Here is a 17,713-nt window from a genome sequence, read left to right as displayed (position 1 = left end):
CTTTGACTACAGAAGATGTTCACTATTCCATCTTTCTTACATTGATACAGCTCTACCTAATGGCTAACTAACACAAATTGCATGGCACAATCAGTAGCAAGGATGTTTGCCTAGTAATCATTTCACTTAAAATTTAATAAATAACTAAAAAGCATACTTCAATGGCAAATTCACTAAACTGACTGAATAGATTGTCAAACATAGGGTATAAAAACTGCATATATATTTTAACAATTACTCAATAATTTACGATTCAACTCTTAAAACTAGCTTATTAAAGCCTTTCTCACTCTAAACATAAGGTCCCAAATATACTCTGTGTATGCCTGGGCGCATGTGTGTCCACCCCAAGGGGATTGGACGCAATGCAAAACAATTACATAAGTCTGTTACCTACTGATTATTGTTGAACAAGGTAAAATCTCAGTGAAATGACTATTGAGGGTAAGTAAATATAAAGGAGAATAGAAGAACTAAGACTACTCTTTATTCTAGAGAACAAAGTACGGGAGTATATGTTGAAAAGACTGCAAACCAGACTTAGGGTAGAGCTTAGAAGCAGAGCTTTGCTTAGCGGCATAAACTCTAGTTCATCCCAAGCACAACTATATGGTGCCCCAAACAGAACTGAGCAAATAGCAAAGCATTGCTGCGGCTCTATATAGTAGAGCTGTGCTGGCAACCGAAGCACTAGCAGGTCCATTCAGCTGTGCCATTCAGAATTCAGAGGAAGAGAAGAGCTAGGCAGGGAAGGAAGAGAATGAATAGAGCGTCTCTCTATGCTTCATGCCAGGGAATTATAATCAAAACTGCTCCACAATTTTGGGACAGAATATAACGGACTGATCTTATTACTATGTAATGACAGCTAACAGTGTTTCTGCCTGTTTATTTACTTTTTGTTTATTGACAGGGTCTTGCTTTGCTACTGGACTTGCCATCCACATCTCCTAAGTCCGCTTCCTGACTGCAGGCATGACAGGTATGCATCACCACAGCTAGATTATGCATTTTGTTTCTTAAAACTAAAACACTTACTGGACACTAACAAAGAGAGAGTTATGAGGGGGCAGTCAGGTTTGCGGCATGGGTTGAACCATAAACATAAAGGACACATAAGCTAGTTTGGGTGAGCATTCTTATCAAGCAAACTTAAATCCAGATGCCATGCAATAATTTGAATTTCTAACTTGATGTCTTCCATTGATACATCAAAACAGCACATACCTACATTAAGAAATAAAAAACATACAACAATATACATACAAATAAAAGCACACATTTACACACATATTTTTCAATAGTAGCTTTAAGAAAAACTATTTTTTCATGATTGGTATTTCACAAATGAAGTTTTTATTTTTGAAAATAAAAACTCTTGATTCTCGGCTAAACTAACCTTTGTTCGTTTCTCGGCCTCCAATAATTTGGCATTTGCCGCTTCTTCCTTCTTTTTCTTTTTAGCCTGTGCATGCGAAACAGGTCTCAAGTCATGCAACAGCACCGCTAAGACTTGCAGCTACATGCCTCACAAGGTACACAGCGATCATGTAACACATATGCAGACAGTTACAAACATCCCCGCCTCGCAGTATTTCCAAAGGAACATCAGGGCTAAAACACATCTGTAGCACCCTTAACAATCACAAGACAACATCTTTTCTTCTATAAACAGATAAACATTTGAAATAACATTATTTTATCTTAAGAAAAACGACTATCATGTTTTGCATTTTTGAGGATTTTAAAAGAAAATTTACTCACTGAAAAAAAATCAGAAATAATTTTGATGGATAAAAAGAACCTCAAGCACATATACTTTTGGAACTTCCTTTTCTCCTTGATATTTTAGATAAGGAAATCCATTATTTGGTTGTAAACATTAAATGAAATTTAGTAAATCTGATTTTCACTACCTCTGTATACTGGGTCTTGATTCAGCATTTGTTGTTTAACAAGACAGAGCCTGCACTCTGACAGCCAGCCTCACACTATACCACCTGAAGTCACTCACCATCTGCAAGGTCCTAATTACCTCTAAGTTATTGCTTATTTGTTTCCAAAAAGAAGTGTTCTGAATTTGGGAGTTATAAAAGTAACCTAAACAGGGTGAGGGAATGTCTGCATTTCTAGGAGAAAGCACTACAACACAAGAACACCCAAGCCTCTGCAGATCTCAGGGCATAGAGTTCTACAAAGCAGCCGTCCATCAACAGCTGAGGGGAAAAAGAACTGCAATTATCAAAAGTTTATTTTCCCTTGACAGTGGCGCATGCCTTTAATCCCATCAATTTGGGAGGGAGAGGCAGAAGGACCTCTGTGAGTTTGAGGTCTACAGAGTTGGTTCTAGCACAGTCAGGGCTACACAGAGGAACCCTCTCTCAAACAACCAAATACCAAAACAAAAAAGTTTATTTTCACTATATTTTTAGGAAACAACTTCAAGACATATACTACTTTTGATACAGGACATGAAACATATTTGCCTTTGTCTTGATGAGGCAACTGTTTCTAGCATGGGTCATTGTCTCACAATGTGGCAGCGACACTGTGCACCAAAGCCCCGTGAAAATGCCATTCAGATAAAAAGTTTCAGACTCTGGCAGGACTTGCATGAGTCCTGGATGTGCTAAGTCCGCCTTTTCAGTATTTCTTCCTGCTGATTTCTAGCTACTAATTTTGATGCTAACACATCCTGCACACCTAATTCTAGTCCTCTTGCAGAGGGGAGGTACACTAGGAACCCTGCTAGTGATAGCATTTTCTATCATGGAAGAGCTTCTAAGTGGAAAAAAAAAAGTCTAACTATATGCTCTAGGGCTTTCCTGAGGGTAAACACCACGAACTCCATGACAACTATACTGGCTTCTCAAGTCTTCTCTCTTTTGTTGGTTGCTGTATGTTTTATTTCACTTTCTGGCATTTAGTGCTAGGATGGATGAACTCACTAACAAGGGTCAAAGAAGGCCTCTATCTACACATTTCTGAATAGACTTCCAATGGATGCATTCATCTGAATGAATGCAGTAATAACTGAGCATCGGAAATGACCCCGCACTTTATGAGTTGTTATCTTAGTTATGTTAAATTAAGAATTCTACCTCAAGAATCTGCTGAGCTCGGAGTTCTTTTTCCATTCTGATTTGCTGGATTCTCTTAATTTTTTCCTGTGGGAAACATTATGAAAATTTGAGAAAATAAATTATTTAGGTAAAAAGGTTTAATTGGAGTCAAAATATTTAAGGCATGAATACTAAATTATCAAAAGCTTTCCGTGCTGGATCCGAAATTCAGCTACCTGTTGTAAGGAGACTCATAGGAGTTTAGACATTTTCTCATAGTGGTAAACTATAAATGCTAAACAAACACACAAAGAGATTGCAAAGCTGATTAACGTTATATATCCAGACAGTATTTTCAACGAACTGCAAGAACAGATAAAACAGAAAACAGAAATACATATAGCAACAGATAGATTTCTACCACTTACTGAATGAACTGGAACAAAGAATATTATTTCTATAAAACGATTTACATCCATGCCTTTGTCAACTTGTCATAAATTTAAAGAATGCTTTAAAATCACAGCTATATAGTCACTACATAGCTTTAAGGTCATTATTAAAAATAATCTCTGATCCTAAAATTTATTCCACATGTTGACAACATGATGTGAACAATGCTTTCAACCACAAGAATAAACCCACAAGATTTTAAAGGGAATTAGTTTGATTTTATGATCCATGAAATTACTTACATCAGATAACTGGCATGTAAAATATTTTAATTTGGTTATATTTTATATTTAGCAATCATATACGCTTTGATAAGAATTTACATGTTGATTTTTAAAATTACTCTTCTATGCTACAATCACAGTCAGAACTTCCATCTTAAATGTTCTTTCAGAAAGTTTCCGACTGGCCTGGATAGGAATGAATATGTAATGACAGCAACGACAAACCTTGACATTTCTGACTTGGATTTGTTCTAAATTCCTATAGCAAACACATGTCATCTATATCAAACAAAGCTGTGTTCCTCTTTCAGTTTCCAGATATGTCTGACTATGCTTTCCTGTGGATTTTCCATCATTCTGTGTTATTATTGAGTCTCTACAGAGGTATATAACACAATCAAGATATTTGAGAAATCAATAATCTAATTCTGAAGACTTATCGCATTCTATGACTTTGCTCCTGGTGTTCCTTTCCTGACACTGAATATTAGCTGCAGCTTACCAAAAATAAAAACCCAAGTATGTATTTTTATGTTATTTCTAGGTAACAGACTGAAGAACCAAGTTTTGAGTTATTTACTTATATTAGAAGTTCTGGGACAGGCTCCAATGCTACTGAAGCCCTGTCTCAAAAAAAAAAAAAAAAAAAAAAGTTGAGACCTGAGGGAAACATATTCTTGATGAAATCTTTTTTTTTTTTTGTCAATCATAAGACTTTTAAAGGGGTATGACCTTCACTCAGCAAAAGCATTACATCCTTCTCTCATGTGAGGATATAGAGATTCTTAGACCAAAAGTCATCTGGGGTTAAATATATTCAGTTTAAGCTTTACCTTAACAGCCAAATAGATATATTACAGATATCTATCACTAGCATGAAGACTAATATCATTTATAAGATTTATAAATTTCCTATCATATTATGTACCCACTTATTAAGAGGATACTGAGTTCTAACAGCAAATATTTTGCTCTAATGCTAACGCTCAGAACTCAAGAGTTTCACTCAACTCAGATGAGTGTCTGTGCTCATCCTACTTCATCATGATGCTTCCAGAATCTTGCAAAATTGCTTTAAGGGATTCTTGTTGTATATGGGGACACATAGCTCCCACAGTGGTCAAGGCCTTATGAAGCATCCGGAAAGTCCTGGCAGGGATGGAGTGGGGTTGGGCTTCTGAACACGGCCCAGTCAGTGCAGTGATGACCTCACAGTAGTTGTGGCTACCTCTATTGTGCCTACACAAGACAGCACAGGTCAGAAAGCAGCTGTGAATCATGGAAGGGACCCTTGCTACTGGACTGCTGGCTGCTGTGGATTCTGAGAAAGATGCAGTCATTGTTGTCCACTGTGTAACCACTAAGGAATCCACCAGGTTCTAATAGATAGTTCCAAACCCACAGTCACACAGACGATCCTAGTTAAATTCAAGGAACTCAAAACAAAATCAAAAACACAATAAAAATAAGACATGAATGAGAGAAAAATGACTTACAGGGAAGACAGTTGGGTAATAGGGGTAGGAGGGAAATTAGAAAGAGTGGGAGGTACTTTTAGTTATGATGCATGTATGAAATTGACAAAGAAAAGTTTCAATACATATTACACATAGAAAAACAACATGAGCTTAGGCGGTGGTGGCATGTACCTTTAATCCCAGCACTCGGGAAGCAGAGGCGGGCGGATCAGAGGCAGGCAGATCTCTGAGTTCGATGTCAGCCTGCTCTACAGAGCTAGTACCAGGACAGGATACAAAGTTAGAGAAACCTTGTCTTGAAAACACCAAAAATAACTAACTAAATTGCCACATTTTCTTACTAAACTTGGATGTTCAAGCAATACCCTCTATCAAATGATACATGAATTTTAACTCTGAAAACAATCTCGGGGTACCAACTTGAATTCAAGGTCTACAAAAATATTAAGATACTTACAAATATTACATATAAAATTTTGCTTCTTAAAAACTTTAAGAAAAAGGACATGATTTAAAAGTAAAGGAAGTTCATTTAGGTTTTCATCTAGGGCCTGTGATCTTTGCATTAACGAATTCAAGGCTAGGTTTGTAGTACTAGACTTGAGCTGCCCCTTGGCGAATGGGTACAAGTCCAATCAGACAGATACCAGTTCCACTGCTGCAGCCCTGGGCACCCCTCGTCATTCTGCCAATGCCTCACTTTAATATGCTATGTAACCGTCTTCAAAAGACTCATCTTTAATAAACAAGTAAGTGCAGCTCACACCCTCATAAATAAGTTTCTGTTTGTCTCAGATGGAGATTGTCAGAGAACCACAACTGGTTTAACTGCAGAAAAAAGAAACTGTAGAGCTCTGATCCTCATCAGTCAGACACTGACTCCACTCAAGTCTCGGAGACATCACATAAGAGCGGTCAGGGAAACGGTAGGAGCCAGAGAGCTAGGGGACTGCTGCAAAACAGTGTTTTGGAAATGACAGGAATGTCGCAAACATGAATTTAAAATGTTTGCGCCTGCAAGACCATACGGGTTATCATTCCCACCACGGATACAGGAAGAGCTCACAAGGCCTTAACTTCAGAGATAGGGCCTCCCTACATGTTGCCCAGACCCTAGAGGCCAACCCTTCATCTATGTACATATGTACAAAACTAGCTGGACTCAGAAGAGCAGAAATCAAAACAAACATACTTACACACACACACATTCAGTTAGTAGTGTTTATCTTATAAATAAGAGAACCCGAGTTCCAATATCAGAACCCACATTTTTAAAAAAAAAAGAGAAGAAAAAGGCACGTCTGGAAAGAAGACTCCACAGTGAAGAATACTGGAGAGGACTTCAGTTTGTTCCCAGCACCCACATGGTAGCTCTTAGCCATCTGTAACAGAGCTCTGGAGGATCCAACGCTTTCTTCTGGCCTCCATGGGTACCAGACATAGATGTAGTACAAATACATAAATGGAGGCAAACATGCATTCATATAAAACAACGAGAATAAATATCTCTTGAAATATTAAAAAAAAAAGGAGTAAAAATTTTAGGATGGCAACTTTCTAAACAGACAGAGGCATTCCACATAACAGTGGCTGTGCAAGCATCCAGGTGGGAACCATGTCCGCACAGATGCAGATGCACGGGAAGGCAGACTAGAAGTCCGCTGCAGCACATGGACTTACCTGCTGCTTCAGAATCTTCATCTGTTCTTTCTGCTTCCGCTTCTCTTCGGCAGCCATTATTGCTATTAAGAGAAACCAAAGCACATCTGTCATCAGAGAAACCCAGGACTGGAAGGCAGACTAGGAACCCCAGACCCCACCAGGACTGGAAGGCAGACTAGCAACCCCAGACCCCACCTCTCAATGCATCTAAGTCTCCTACCCTGTTGTTTTTTGGCTTCTTTGGCAACCCGTGCCTGTTCTTGCTTTTGAAGTTTCCTCAGAAGCTTAATTTGTGCTGCTTGTCTGGCTATTTCTGAAAAACACAAATTTCACAGGGTATAACTAACAACATTATATACCTGATAAACTCGAAGAGTAATGTGGAACTGTGCTGTGTCACCACGAATGATGCGCACTTCAGAAAACTGCCTAGGGGAGATACAGAGCAGGCAGGAAAGCAGTTTGGTAGAGAATGACATGTTCATTCCCCCTAGAAATGGCCAGATTAGGAGACTGGGGTAGCTCCGGCAATGGAGCAGTTGAGACAAAGCAATCATGAATTTTAAAGCCCCCAAAAGTTAGAAAAGAACTGCCAAATTATTTAATCAACTCTGAAGAAAAGAATAACTGTATAAATGTGATCCCTGTCATCCTTCTTTTGAGTTAAGGACCTGCTGAGATGTAAGAATATCAGCTAGCTTCAATCTTAACACACACACACACACACACATATCACACACATGTAAACACACACATTTTCACATACTTGTAAAGGCAAAGACCTCTAGCCAAACTTGTATTTCACTTAGCTGTGCCAGTGATTAAATCCTTGAATCTAGTGATACTTTCATTTACACGGCAAAAGAACTAAAACTCTTAAAATAAAAAGGAGAGACTACTGGCCAGACAGACATCTTAACGAGCACATGGCTGTGTAAGTCTGCTGACTGAGTCTCATTCCCAGAACTCCTGCTGGGGAGAAAACAAACTAATCTTGAAAATTGTTTTCTGACCTCCACATGTACAACATGGCACATATGTATTTCATTCATACACACATCATTATGCACGTACACGAATATTATTAAAAACATTTCAATGAATGAAGGTCTTGTAACTTTAAATGACAGCTAGAAGGATCCGGGACAAAAACACTTTGGAGTCCCTCTCATCAGGAGATGGAATGAATTCTGCCCCGAGATTCTGAATTTAGCCAGTGGTGTCCCATGGTCAAAAGGATGTTAGCTGAAACGACAGAGGGTGTTCAAGGGAAGACATGTTCTCTATTGCCCCGTACCTATGCCTTGCCCACCAACCAAGGACATGTTTTAGATCGGCTGCTGGATATTGAATACATGGAGACAACTGAGCCCACACATGTGAACAATCCCAGCCAAGACCGATGAAGCTGCTCCCACTGATTCTACCTGGAAAAATGATTAGCTCTTAGTGCCCTGAGTCGTTGAGATTTAGTGGTTGGTTGTTAGTGTAGACAGGGGCAATCGATAAAGAAACCATACAATGTTATTATTCTCCTCAATGGCAAGTGTAATCTGCATGCTATTAACTCTGAAAGGGATGAATCATATTACCTGAAACATATTTTAGAAAGTTCTACTTTCAACACAGAACAACAGCTCTAAATTTTGTAGCTGAAAAAGATGTTATATAAACTATATTAACTGACAATGATTATGTATTTCTACCTTTATTGAATGTGGCTAAAGCAAAAAATTTACATGATTTTATTTAATACTTATAGCTATTTTATAACAAATAATATTACACAGAGCATATAAATAAAATGTCTAAGGCACACAGAAGTACACAGCGGAAGCAGAAGCCTGTTTCCATCTCACTATGAGGAAAACCCTTGAAGCAGCATTTGAATGCTTTCAGAGTTCTAGTAAGTTAGCCATGTAGTCTATGAAATGATCATCACTAATTTTCTACCATAGCAATTTTGTCTTAAGTAGAAAAGACAATGTGATTTAGAAAACAATTTCCTAAAAAGTTACTTAAGCTAAATTCTTGCTCTAATACAAGCATGGATTTCATAAATCCTAAAAATGTCACAATGAAAACAAAAATTTGCCAAAAAAGTAGATGATAAAATTTCTTTAAAAAAATGTCTGCCTTAATTTCAAAGATAAGTATTTAGTCTCAAACTCCTAGCACATAGAATTAGTGTGACCTTTTAGACACACGTCCTTTCTTTGCAGCATGACTAGATCTGAAGGTGCTAGGCAGCTATCAGCACGCCTTCTTAAGAGTCAATAGAGAAAGCACTGTTACCACATCTCCAACTCTGTGACACCCAGTGTCAGCTGTTATTTTCTGCTGTACACAACTTGAGGTATTAGTGTGGGTCAATTAACACACAGGTTTTATTTACACACACATAGGGCCACTATTATATCTGAACAATGTCAGATTTTAAACTATTTGCTGTTGCTTAATCTCTACAAAAGGAGTATACAATAAATTCATATACTTGTAAATGTAAAACTACTATTTACATATATATTATTGTGTGCAATTGTACGTGACTGCATGGGCCACGGCAGGTATGTAGAGGTCAGAGGACAAGTTGATGAAACCATTTTACACCTCCCACCTTGGTGTGGGGGTCCCAGGGACAAAACTCAGATCACAAGGCCTGGGCAGGAAGTAACTTTACCCATTGAGTTATCTTGCTAGCCCAAATATAGTAACCATTTATTGTTAAATATTGAATGTTGTGGTAAGGGAGATGCTCAGTGCATGAGGACTGTTACCACCAAGCTGGCAACCTGAATTTGATCCCAAGAAACCACATGGTGAAAGGAAAGAACCATTACCTGCAATTTATCCTGTGACCTCCACAAGGTGTGGTGACACAAATGTATCCTATTCTTAGTAAATTAATAAATGTAAATAGGAAACACTAAGGGATTGCTTCATGTAGAGAATACACACAAAACCGCACGCACGCACGCACGCAAACAATAAGCACAATAAGGAATGAAGCCTATTACAACCAAAGACAAATATGTCATGGATAAAATCAATTTGAAATCTAGATGAAAAAAATTCTGACAAATTTCTTTGTTCCAACAGACCTAACATTCCAAATTTATTTATTCATCATTCATTCATTTTAAATATCAAATATTCATTTATTGTTTATTATGTGTACAGTGTTTTGTTTGCACCTAAGTATGCACACCAGAAGAGGGCACCATATCTCATTACAGAAGGTTGTAAGCCACTATGTGGTTGCTGGGAATTGAACTCAGGACTTCTGGAAGAGCATCCAGTTCTCTTAAACTCTAAGCCCCTAATTTTTCAAATCTAAATGTTCTATTTTAGATAGTACATAAGGGTAAATGTACTAATAATGAAAAGAAACAGAAAAAAGACGATATTTTGGCTACCAGTTCACTTCAATCTCTCATTTTTAAATACAATGCAGCTACCTTTACACAAGTCTCACAAGAGTCATGGCTTGGGGGCTGGAGAGATGACTCAGTGGTTAAGAGCATTGTCTGCTCTTCCAAAGGTCCTGAGTTCAATTCCCAGCAACCACAGGGTGGCTCACAACCATCTGTAATGGGGTCTGGTGCCCTCTTCTGGCCTGCAGGCATACACACAGACAGAATATTGTATACATAATAAATAAATAAATATTTAAAAAAAAAAACAAGAGTCATGGCTTTATAGATAATAATTTTTAAAACTCAGGGCCAGCAAGATGGCTCAGGAGTGAAGGAACTTCCTATCAAGACTGACAACCTGTGTTTATCCCCAGGTCCCACATGGTGGAAGGAAAGGACTCAAGCAAGCTCTCTTCTCACCTCCACACATGTGCTGTCATATATGTCCCCATACACACATGTGCACACACACACACATCAAAAAAACAGTATTTAAAATGCAACTTAAAAAACTTTAAACTAAAGCCAGGCGTGATGGTACATACCCAGCATTCAGGAGGCAGGGGCAGGGGCAGGGGCAGGCAGAACTCTGTGAGACTGAGACCAGCCTGGTCTACAGAGTTAATTCCAGGACAGCCAGAGCTACACAAAAAAATCCTATCTTGAAAAACCAACAAAAAACAAATACTGCCCCCAAACATAAAAACAACATTAAACTAATTTTTAAAATTCATCTGCTCTTAATGAACAAGTGGTGTTATCTACATGAAATAAATACTTATAAATGTTTAACATATATTTGTTATTATTGTTTGTGATGGTAAAGCTTCATTAAAAGAGAGTGACGCTCTAATGAGAATGGTAAAGAAACACATGGCATCCCTGACTGCTGAACCATGGGAAAGCTGGCTCCTAGTTGCAGAAAGATGAACAAGATCAAGCTGACAACATTTAGGCTGAACAAGGTATACACGGGAACCTGTTGTAGAAATTAACATGTGTGGGTGAAGCTTGAATGTGGAAATGTGTACAAATTTCTACAGAGATTAACAGAAACTTGTTATGACTCCATGGATGAGGGAGAATGAGAGCTTTCTTTTCAAGGATTTTGTCCCATGAGTTTTTTTCCTATGATTTCAATTTATTTACAATGGGTAAAAATACATTTTGGATGTTTTCTCTAGGTTTTATATTTAGAGATAAAACATTCCTGAAATGACATAAAATTCTGATAGCCTTTTAGCTATGATTTTAATGAATAAAAATTGAAGCCAGCAGTTGTCTGTACAGATGACATGCTCATGACAGTCTGAAGAGGCTTCACTTCTGTACAAAGTAGCTCAGACTCCACAGCACAACAACTGTTTGTCTTAGTCCTCTTGTGTAATAAGGAACAGATCCAAGGCACTTTATGTGAAATTCTGAATAATAAGTACATTTTGAATGAATATGAGTACTGTGAACTTAATAAATCTGCTTTCTGGCGCCCTTGTCATGCCTTCTAAAACACACCAACTATTTCAGCATCCTGGAGTTGTATACCCAGACTTCAGGAGACTGCAAACTAAAGCACTTGCGTTAGTTACCAGTAAGTGGAGTTCTCCGGCTGAAAATTTACCTACAAGTGCACAGATTTTGAAGTTATTCTCAGGTACTTCAAAAACTTGGGAGCTTTAACAAGGAGAATCCCAGGTTGGGACAACTTTAGGGCACGTGTCAAGGGCTAGCTGCTCCAATTTTGTGCAAGCCTCTTTAACTGTAGCACACAGCACAACTATTGAGGAATGGCTACAGATTCAAAGAATTCCTTATTTAAGAGCAGTGTCAACCACTTCCAAGTCAAAAGTATAAGAAGGATGACTGTTAGGTTTTCGTGTGATTCCTAGTGACAGGTGCTTCTTTCTCACCTTGAGCCTGCAGTTTCCTTAGTAATTTCGCGTCCGTGCTATCTAAGAACTCTGCACTGCCAACATTGGGAGGACGACCCTTCCGGCGTTTCATCCTCGACTCCTCTCTTGCTCTTGGTCTATCGGGATTGGGTGGTCTTCCTCTTCGGCCTTCCATTGCCCTGATACGAGGAATGACATCCTCTTCTTTCAAAAGACACCACTGCATTCCCTGTTAATTAATAAATTGCAGACATAAATGTCACAAATACATTAAAAATAAGGGGTCAACATAACAGAAAATTCTAGTTAAAGCCAGAGGTTTTTTTTTTTTTTTTTAATTTATAAAGCTAGAGGCCGGGCGGTGGTGGCGCACGCCTTTAATCCCAGCACTTGGGAGGCAGAGGCAGGTGGATCTCTGTGAGTTCGAGACCAGCCTGGTCTACAAGAGCTAGTTCCAGGACAGGCTCCAAAACCACAGAGAAACCCTGTCTTGAAAAACTAAAAAAAAAAAAAAAAAAAAAAAAAAAATTTTATAAGGCTGGTATAAAATTTAACTTTTAAAAATTAAATTTAGTAATTTTTCTATGGTAAATCTTTAACATTTTTATTCAAATTATTTCTTCCTTAAGTACACAGACAGTTCTGTATCTGTGTCTATATGCATACAGAGAGACCTAATATTAATCACCACTCCCAAATATAACCGTGACAACGGTGGCAGACATGCGAAAGGACCAGCTGTGTGGGAACCCTAGGGTTGTTCATGAGTGTTGAGAGTTCACCGGAAACATTGGGTTACCTAGATACCAGATAAACCTCTTTCTGAAATGAATATTATAGCTAATGAAGTAGAGTTGCCTGTGAATGGGTTGCATTTCATCAGAAATGAGACAAGCAGACCATCACCAGCTTCCTAACAGAGGCTCACATCACCTCTAATCTTATTCCTACCCCAAGGTAATCCTGGACTTGATCAAAATCCAAGATTTATTCCATAACTTTTAAAGGCAAGACTGAACAAGACACATCTCTTTAAAATACATGCAAAATCCAGTCAGAAAGAAATCAAGAAATGATTTGGCCTCTTCAACAAATAAATTATGACAAGCTTAGCCAACAATACAGGAAAATTAAGTAGACTTTAAAAGGTATATCAATCTGAATTCATCAGCCTTATTTGGCAATTGATCTAAAAAAAAACTACTGAGAAAATTTAACAACTGGAAATTGTAACAAACACTGACATTTGAAAGCACAGGGAAAAAAGCAGCCTTGTGAATGCAATGATGAAAGCTGTGAATTACAAATCTGCTTGCTAAAGCACAGAAGGTAGCGAAGAACCCACAGTAGAAACCCTATCGTGCCCAGGCATTCTGAATTCACACAATTTCATCTTCATAACACTTCTAAGTCATCTGGCAGTGGGTTTTAGAGGTACCGAGAAAGCAAGGAAGAAAACTATGATTCAATTTGAAAAGAAATGTCACACTTTTAGGTTAAGATGTTCTTACCGCTTTTGCTATATAAGTATATACAAGCTAATGAGTGACTGATCACAACTTTTAGGACTGTATCAAGCCAAACTTGTGATTAAAAAATTAGTGCATGCCGGGCAGTGGTGGTGGCATATGCTTTTATCCCAGCACTTGCTGGGCGATGGTGGCGCATGCCTTTAATCCCAGCACTTGGGAGGCAGAGGCAGGCGGATCTCTGTGAGTTCGAGACCAGCCTGGTCTACAGAGCTAGTTCCAGGACAGGCTCCAAAGCCATAGAGAAACCCTGTCTCGAAAAACAAAACAAAACAAAACAAAACAAAACAAAATCCCAGCACTTGTGAGAAAGAGACAAGCAGATCTCTGTGAGTTCAAGGCCAGCCTGGTCTACAGAGCGAATTTCGGACTGGCTCCATAGCTACTGGGAAACCCTGTCTTGGAAAAAAAATTAGTGCATGTATTGCATATCTGCTTACTAACAGTAAAAATCTAATACCAGCTTGTCAGTGATTTGTATGCTAAAATAACTTTTATATTGATTTTGAAAAAACATTGCATTCTCTAAAGATTAAGATACCAAGGCCAGCTGGACTGGGACTGAAAAAGCATGGGATCAAACTGGACTCTCTGAACGTGGCGGACAATAAGGGCAGACTGAGAAGCCAAGGACAATGGCACTGGGTTTTGATCCTACTGCATGCACTGGCTTTGTGGGAGCCTAGCCTGTTTGGATGCTCACCTTCCTAGACCTGGATGGAGGGGGGAGGGCCTTGGACTTTCCACATGGCAAGGAACCCTGACTGTTCTTTGGACTGGAGAGGGAGGGGAAGGGGATCGGAGGGAAATGGGAGGTGGGGAGGGGATGGAAATTTTTAATAATAAAAAAAAAGATACAGTCAATAGAATCAACAGTTGCACTGAGTACATTTTGGGTCACATACGACTTCAGAAGAAAACTGTCAGCACAGACAGGATGGAGCACACTGTGCTCACTGTCAAGGAACGTTTTATTAGTGACATTTGTGACTGAGTGACAAGAGCACACAGGAGTATGTAAACAAATCAGCATAATGCTTCATGCCACTATTGAGGGTCTTGTACGAGTACCTTTTCATATTAAATGTGATTTTTATATAGTACTTCCATGTTCACATAGGAAAATTTCCTGCTGTCAGCAGAATATCTTGGTGCTAGAAACTTACCAGACAGTAGTGACTTTATAATCTACGTTTGTGCCCATGGCATTTAGAGAACTAGTACTTGTAGAAGGGACTGCATATATTGGATTAGACGTGATGTCATCTAACGCTTTGATTTCGGAAAACAAGAATAAAATGCTTAGGAAATGTCAGGCTTATACCACAGCTTTAAGCCCTTGAGTAGCCAAATTATTGCAGGTAGGGACATATGGTCTGGCTCTAACTAGACATAATTAATAATATTTGACTAACTCTTGTGAGTCAGAAATTATATGATAAAAAGTAAATTTGAAAACCTGGCTTGGGTTCCCAAGAATTAGAAGAAAATTTTTCTTTTTTCTTTTTGTTTTTTTGTGATAAGATTTCTCTAGGTTAGCCCTGGCTGTTCTGAAACTCGCAATGTAGACCAGACTGGCCTTGAACTCACAGAGGTCTGCTTGCCCCTGCCTCCACGTCTGGCTGTTTATTTATTTATTTATTTTTTTGGTTTTTTCGAGACAGGGTTTCTCTGTGGTTTTGGAGCCTGTCCTGGAACTAGCTCTTGTAGACCAGGCTGGTCTCGAACTCACAGAGATCCGCCTGCCTCTGCCTCCCAAGTGCTGGGATTAAAGGTGTGCGCCACCACCGCCTGGCCCTTTATTAAGGTTTAACACACAAAAAAAAGTTTCCTAGAAATAATGTTCCATGACTAAGATTTAAAAGACACATATAAAACGAAGCATTATGAAGATGATCAAAGATTATGTTTATTATTTTATACTTCTTTTTGAAGGGTTACTAATTTATATTCTTTTACATTTTATTTAAGAAGACTGAACAAATTTGGTAACATAAAAACGGAAATATGAGATAAGTGAAACTATACTGTAACATTGCAATATATTACTTTTTTAAAAGTTAGAGTCTCTATGTGTTATTTGGAACCGGTGATCTAGAATTGCTTCTCTGAAAGAAAAGATACAGAATTTTTAAACTTTTAAATTTTTATTACTTATAAATGTGTCTCTGTGTGGTAATCAGAAACAACTTCGTGGAACCCTGTTCCCATCAACTGGGTTCCTCAGTTCCTGCCCCCATTAAGTCATCTCTCCAGTCCAGAAGAAAGGCATCAAAGAATATTTTTAGGGGCTGAAGAGATAACTCAGCAGTTAAGAGTACTATTCAATTCCCAGCACCCACACAGCAGCACACAACTGTTTGCAACTCCAGTTCTAGGGGACCTGGCACCCTCACACATAAAACAAAAAAGATTTTTTTAATATGTACATACAGGTGTTTTGTCTGAATGTATGCATGTGCACCATATATGGTATTTGCAGAGTCCCTGGAGCATTGGATCCCTGGAACTCAACAAGTGGTTATGGCCACCACGGGTATCTGCAAGAGCAGTCACTGCTCCTTCTGTGGAGCCATCCCCAGCTCCAAAGCAACACTGTAACGATGAACCTAAGGCTCAGGCTACTCCAGTGTGGGTGACTCGGGGCCACATCACCAAGTGTGATGAACTGAAAGCTTTAGCAGTCAGGGCAGGAAACTGTCTCAGTGAATCATACACACATTATGAGACCCTAGAACTGGGAAGGGGACTAGAACCAGAGAACGGCAAATGCTTAGGTCTTACAGGAGAAGGAACAAAAGTTGAAGACTACCTGGATATGAAAGGGAAGCCTGAAGCCAACCAGAAAACTGAGCAGGAATCACCACACTTACATAGTCATGGCCGCGCTCTTACATCTCAACCAAGCTTTGATAGTGTGCTAACAGTAAATGTGTATAGGCGGCTGAGCAACCCAAGTGGATCGCTTTTCTCAGTGTGTCACGAAGGTGCTGGGAGCTACAATTCCATTCCTCTAATGGCTGATTTTCCAAGTTACCACTTGAAAGGCCAGCACTTTGAAATGAATAAGAGATACTTCTTTTCTTCTCTTTTCTTTTTTGTAATTTAAGACAGGTTCTTACTATGTAGTCTTGCTTTGGCCTAGAACGTGGGATGGGATCTTTCTCTAATATCCCTGTCTCTTGGAAGTAAAATAACTGGTTGACATTGAAGTAGATTAATGCATTTGTTGTAACAATTTTAGATCTCTTAGTCTTAGATTATTCACCAAACAGATTTTCACAAAATATTTTCTAGTAAAATTAAGTCTAAAAATAAAGTTGCGATTAAAACAACAATAACAAAGCTAAAGCCAACATCCTTCTGATAGTGTGATTTGCGTCTTACTATCTAAGAGCTCACATGAAACGTTTCGGAATGTCATACCTAAAAGACAATGAATCATTAAAAAAAATTACTTATTTTTATTTCATGTTCATAAATGTTTTGCCTGTCCCTATGTAAGTGACCGTGAGTCATCTGTGGCTGGGAGCTGAGCTCAGTTCCTCTGCAGAGCAGCAAGCAAAGCACTTTGCACTGCTGAGCCGTATCTCTAACTCAGAAGAGCAGGGATATGAAAGACCTGGTGATCGCAGGCCCATTCCAGGTGAGAAAATTAAATAAGCCTTAGAGCTCCCAAGTGACATAGGATGCTGACTTACAAGGATTAGAAAAAATCATAGGGCATGAGCAAAGCATATGTATCAAACACTTTTACAAATATTTGAACATCCTACAACTTAATACAAATGTTAAAATTAACATGAAGAAAAGTGGGATTCTGTTGGTTTTCCTAGGCCTGGGTCTACTTCACATTCCCTTCTACCTCCAGCGCAGCACAGAGAGCTTGCTGTACTTCACACGAGGACACTGGGCAGTCCGTCTCACGGGAGTGTCACTCATGAAACACAGTGGAGAGAGGTGTGGTCTGATAATTATCTCCACAATGTTGATTATACTG

At 38.7% G+C, this 17,713-nt stretch overlaps 1 protein-coding gene across 16 annotated transcripts in view; it reads right to left on the bottom strand.

Moving 5' to 3' along the window:
* Baz2b (bromodomain adjacent to zinc finger domain 2B) overlaps positions 1 to 17,713 on the bottom strand; it is a 213,038-nt gene that overhangs the window by 36,430 nt on the left and 158,895 nt on the right. For 13 of the 16 annotated variants that reach the window (XM_057755621.1, XM_057755630.1, XM_057755623.1 and 10 more), the window contains 5 exons: positions 12,203 to 12,413; positions 7,100 to 7,192; positions 6,898 to 6,959; positions 3,102 to 3,167; positions 1,400 to 1,465 (listed from right to left, as the gene is read on the bottom strand). In XM_057755621.1, the coding sequence (XP_057611604.1) occupies positions 1,400 to 1,465; positions 3,102 to 3,167; positions 6,898 to 6,959; positions 7,100 to 7,192; positions 12,203 to 12,413 (498 nt within the window). The remainder of the gene's footprint in view (positions 1 to 1,399; positions 1,466 to 3,101; positions 3,168 to 6,897; positions 6,960 to 7,099; positions 7,193 to 12,202; positions 12,414 to 17,713) is intronic. The other 3 variants (XM_057755627.1, XM_057755628.1, XM_057755629.1) reach the window with 1 other exon arrangement.

This window comes from Chionomys nivalis, chromosome 22, assembly GCF_950005125.1.
Source record: "Chionomys nivalis chromosome 22, mChiNiv1.1, whole genome shotgun sequence".
NCBI lineage: Eukaryota > Metazoa > Chordata > Mammalia > Rodentia > Cricetidae > Chionomys > Chionomys nivalis.
This window is presented reverse-complemented; position numbering and strand designations above follow the sequence as displayed.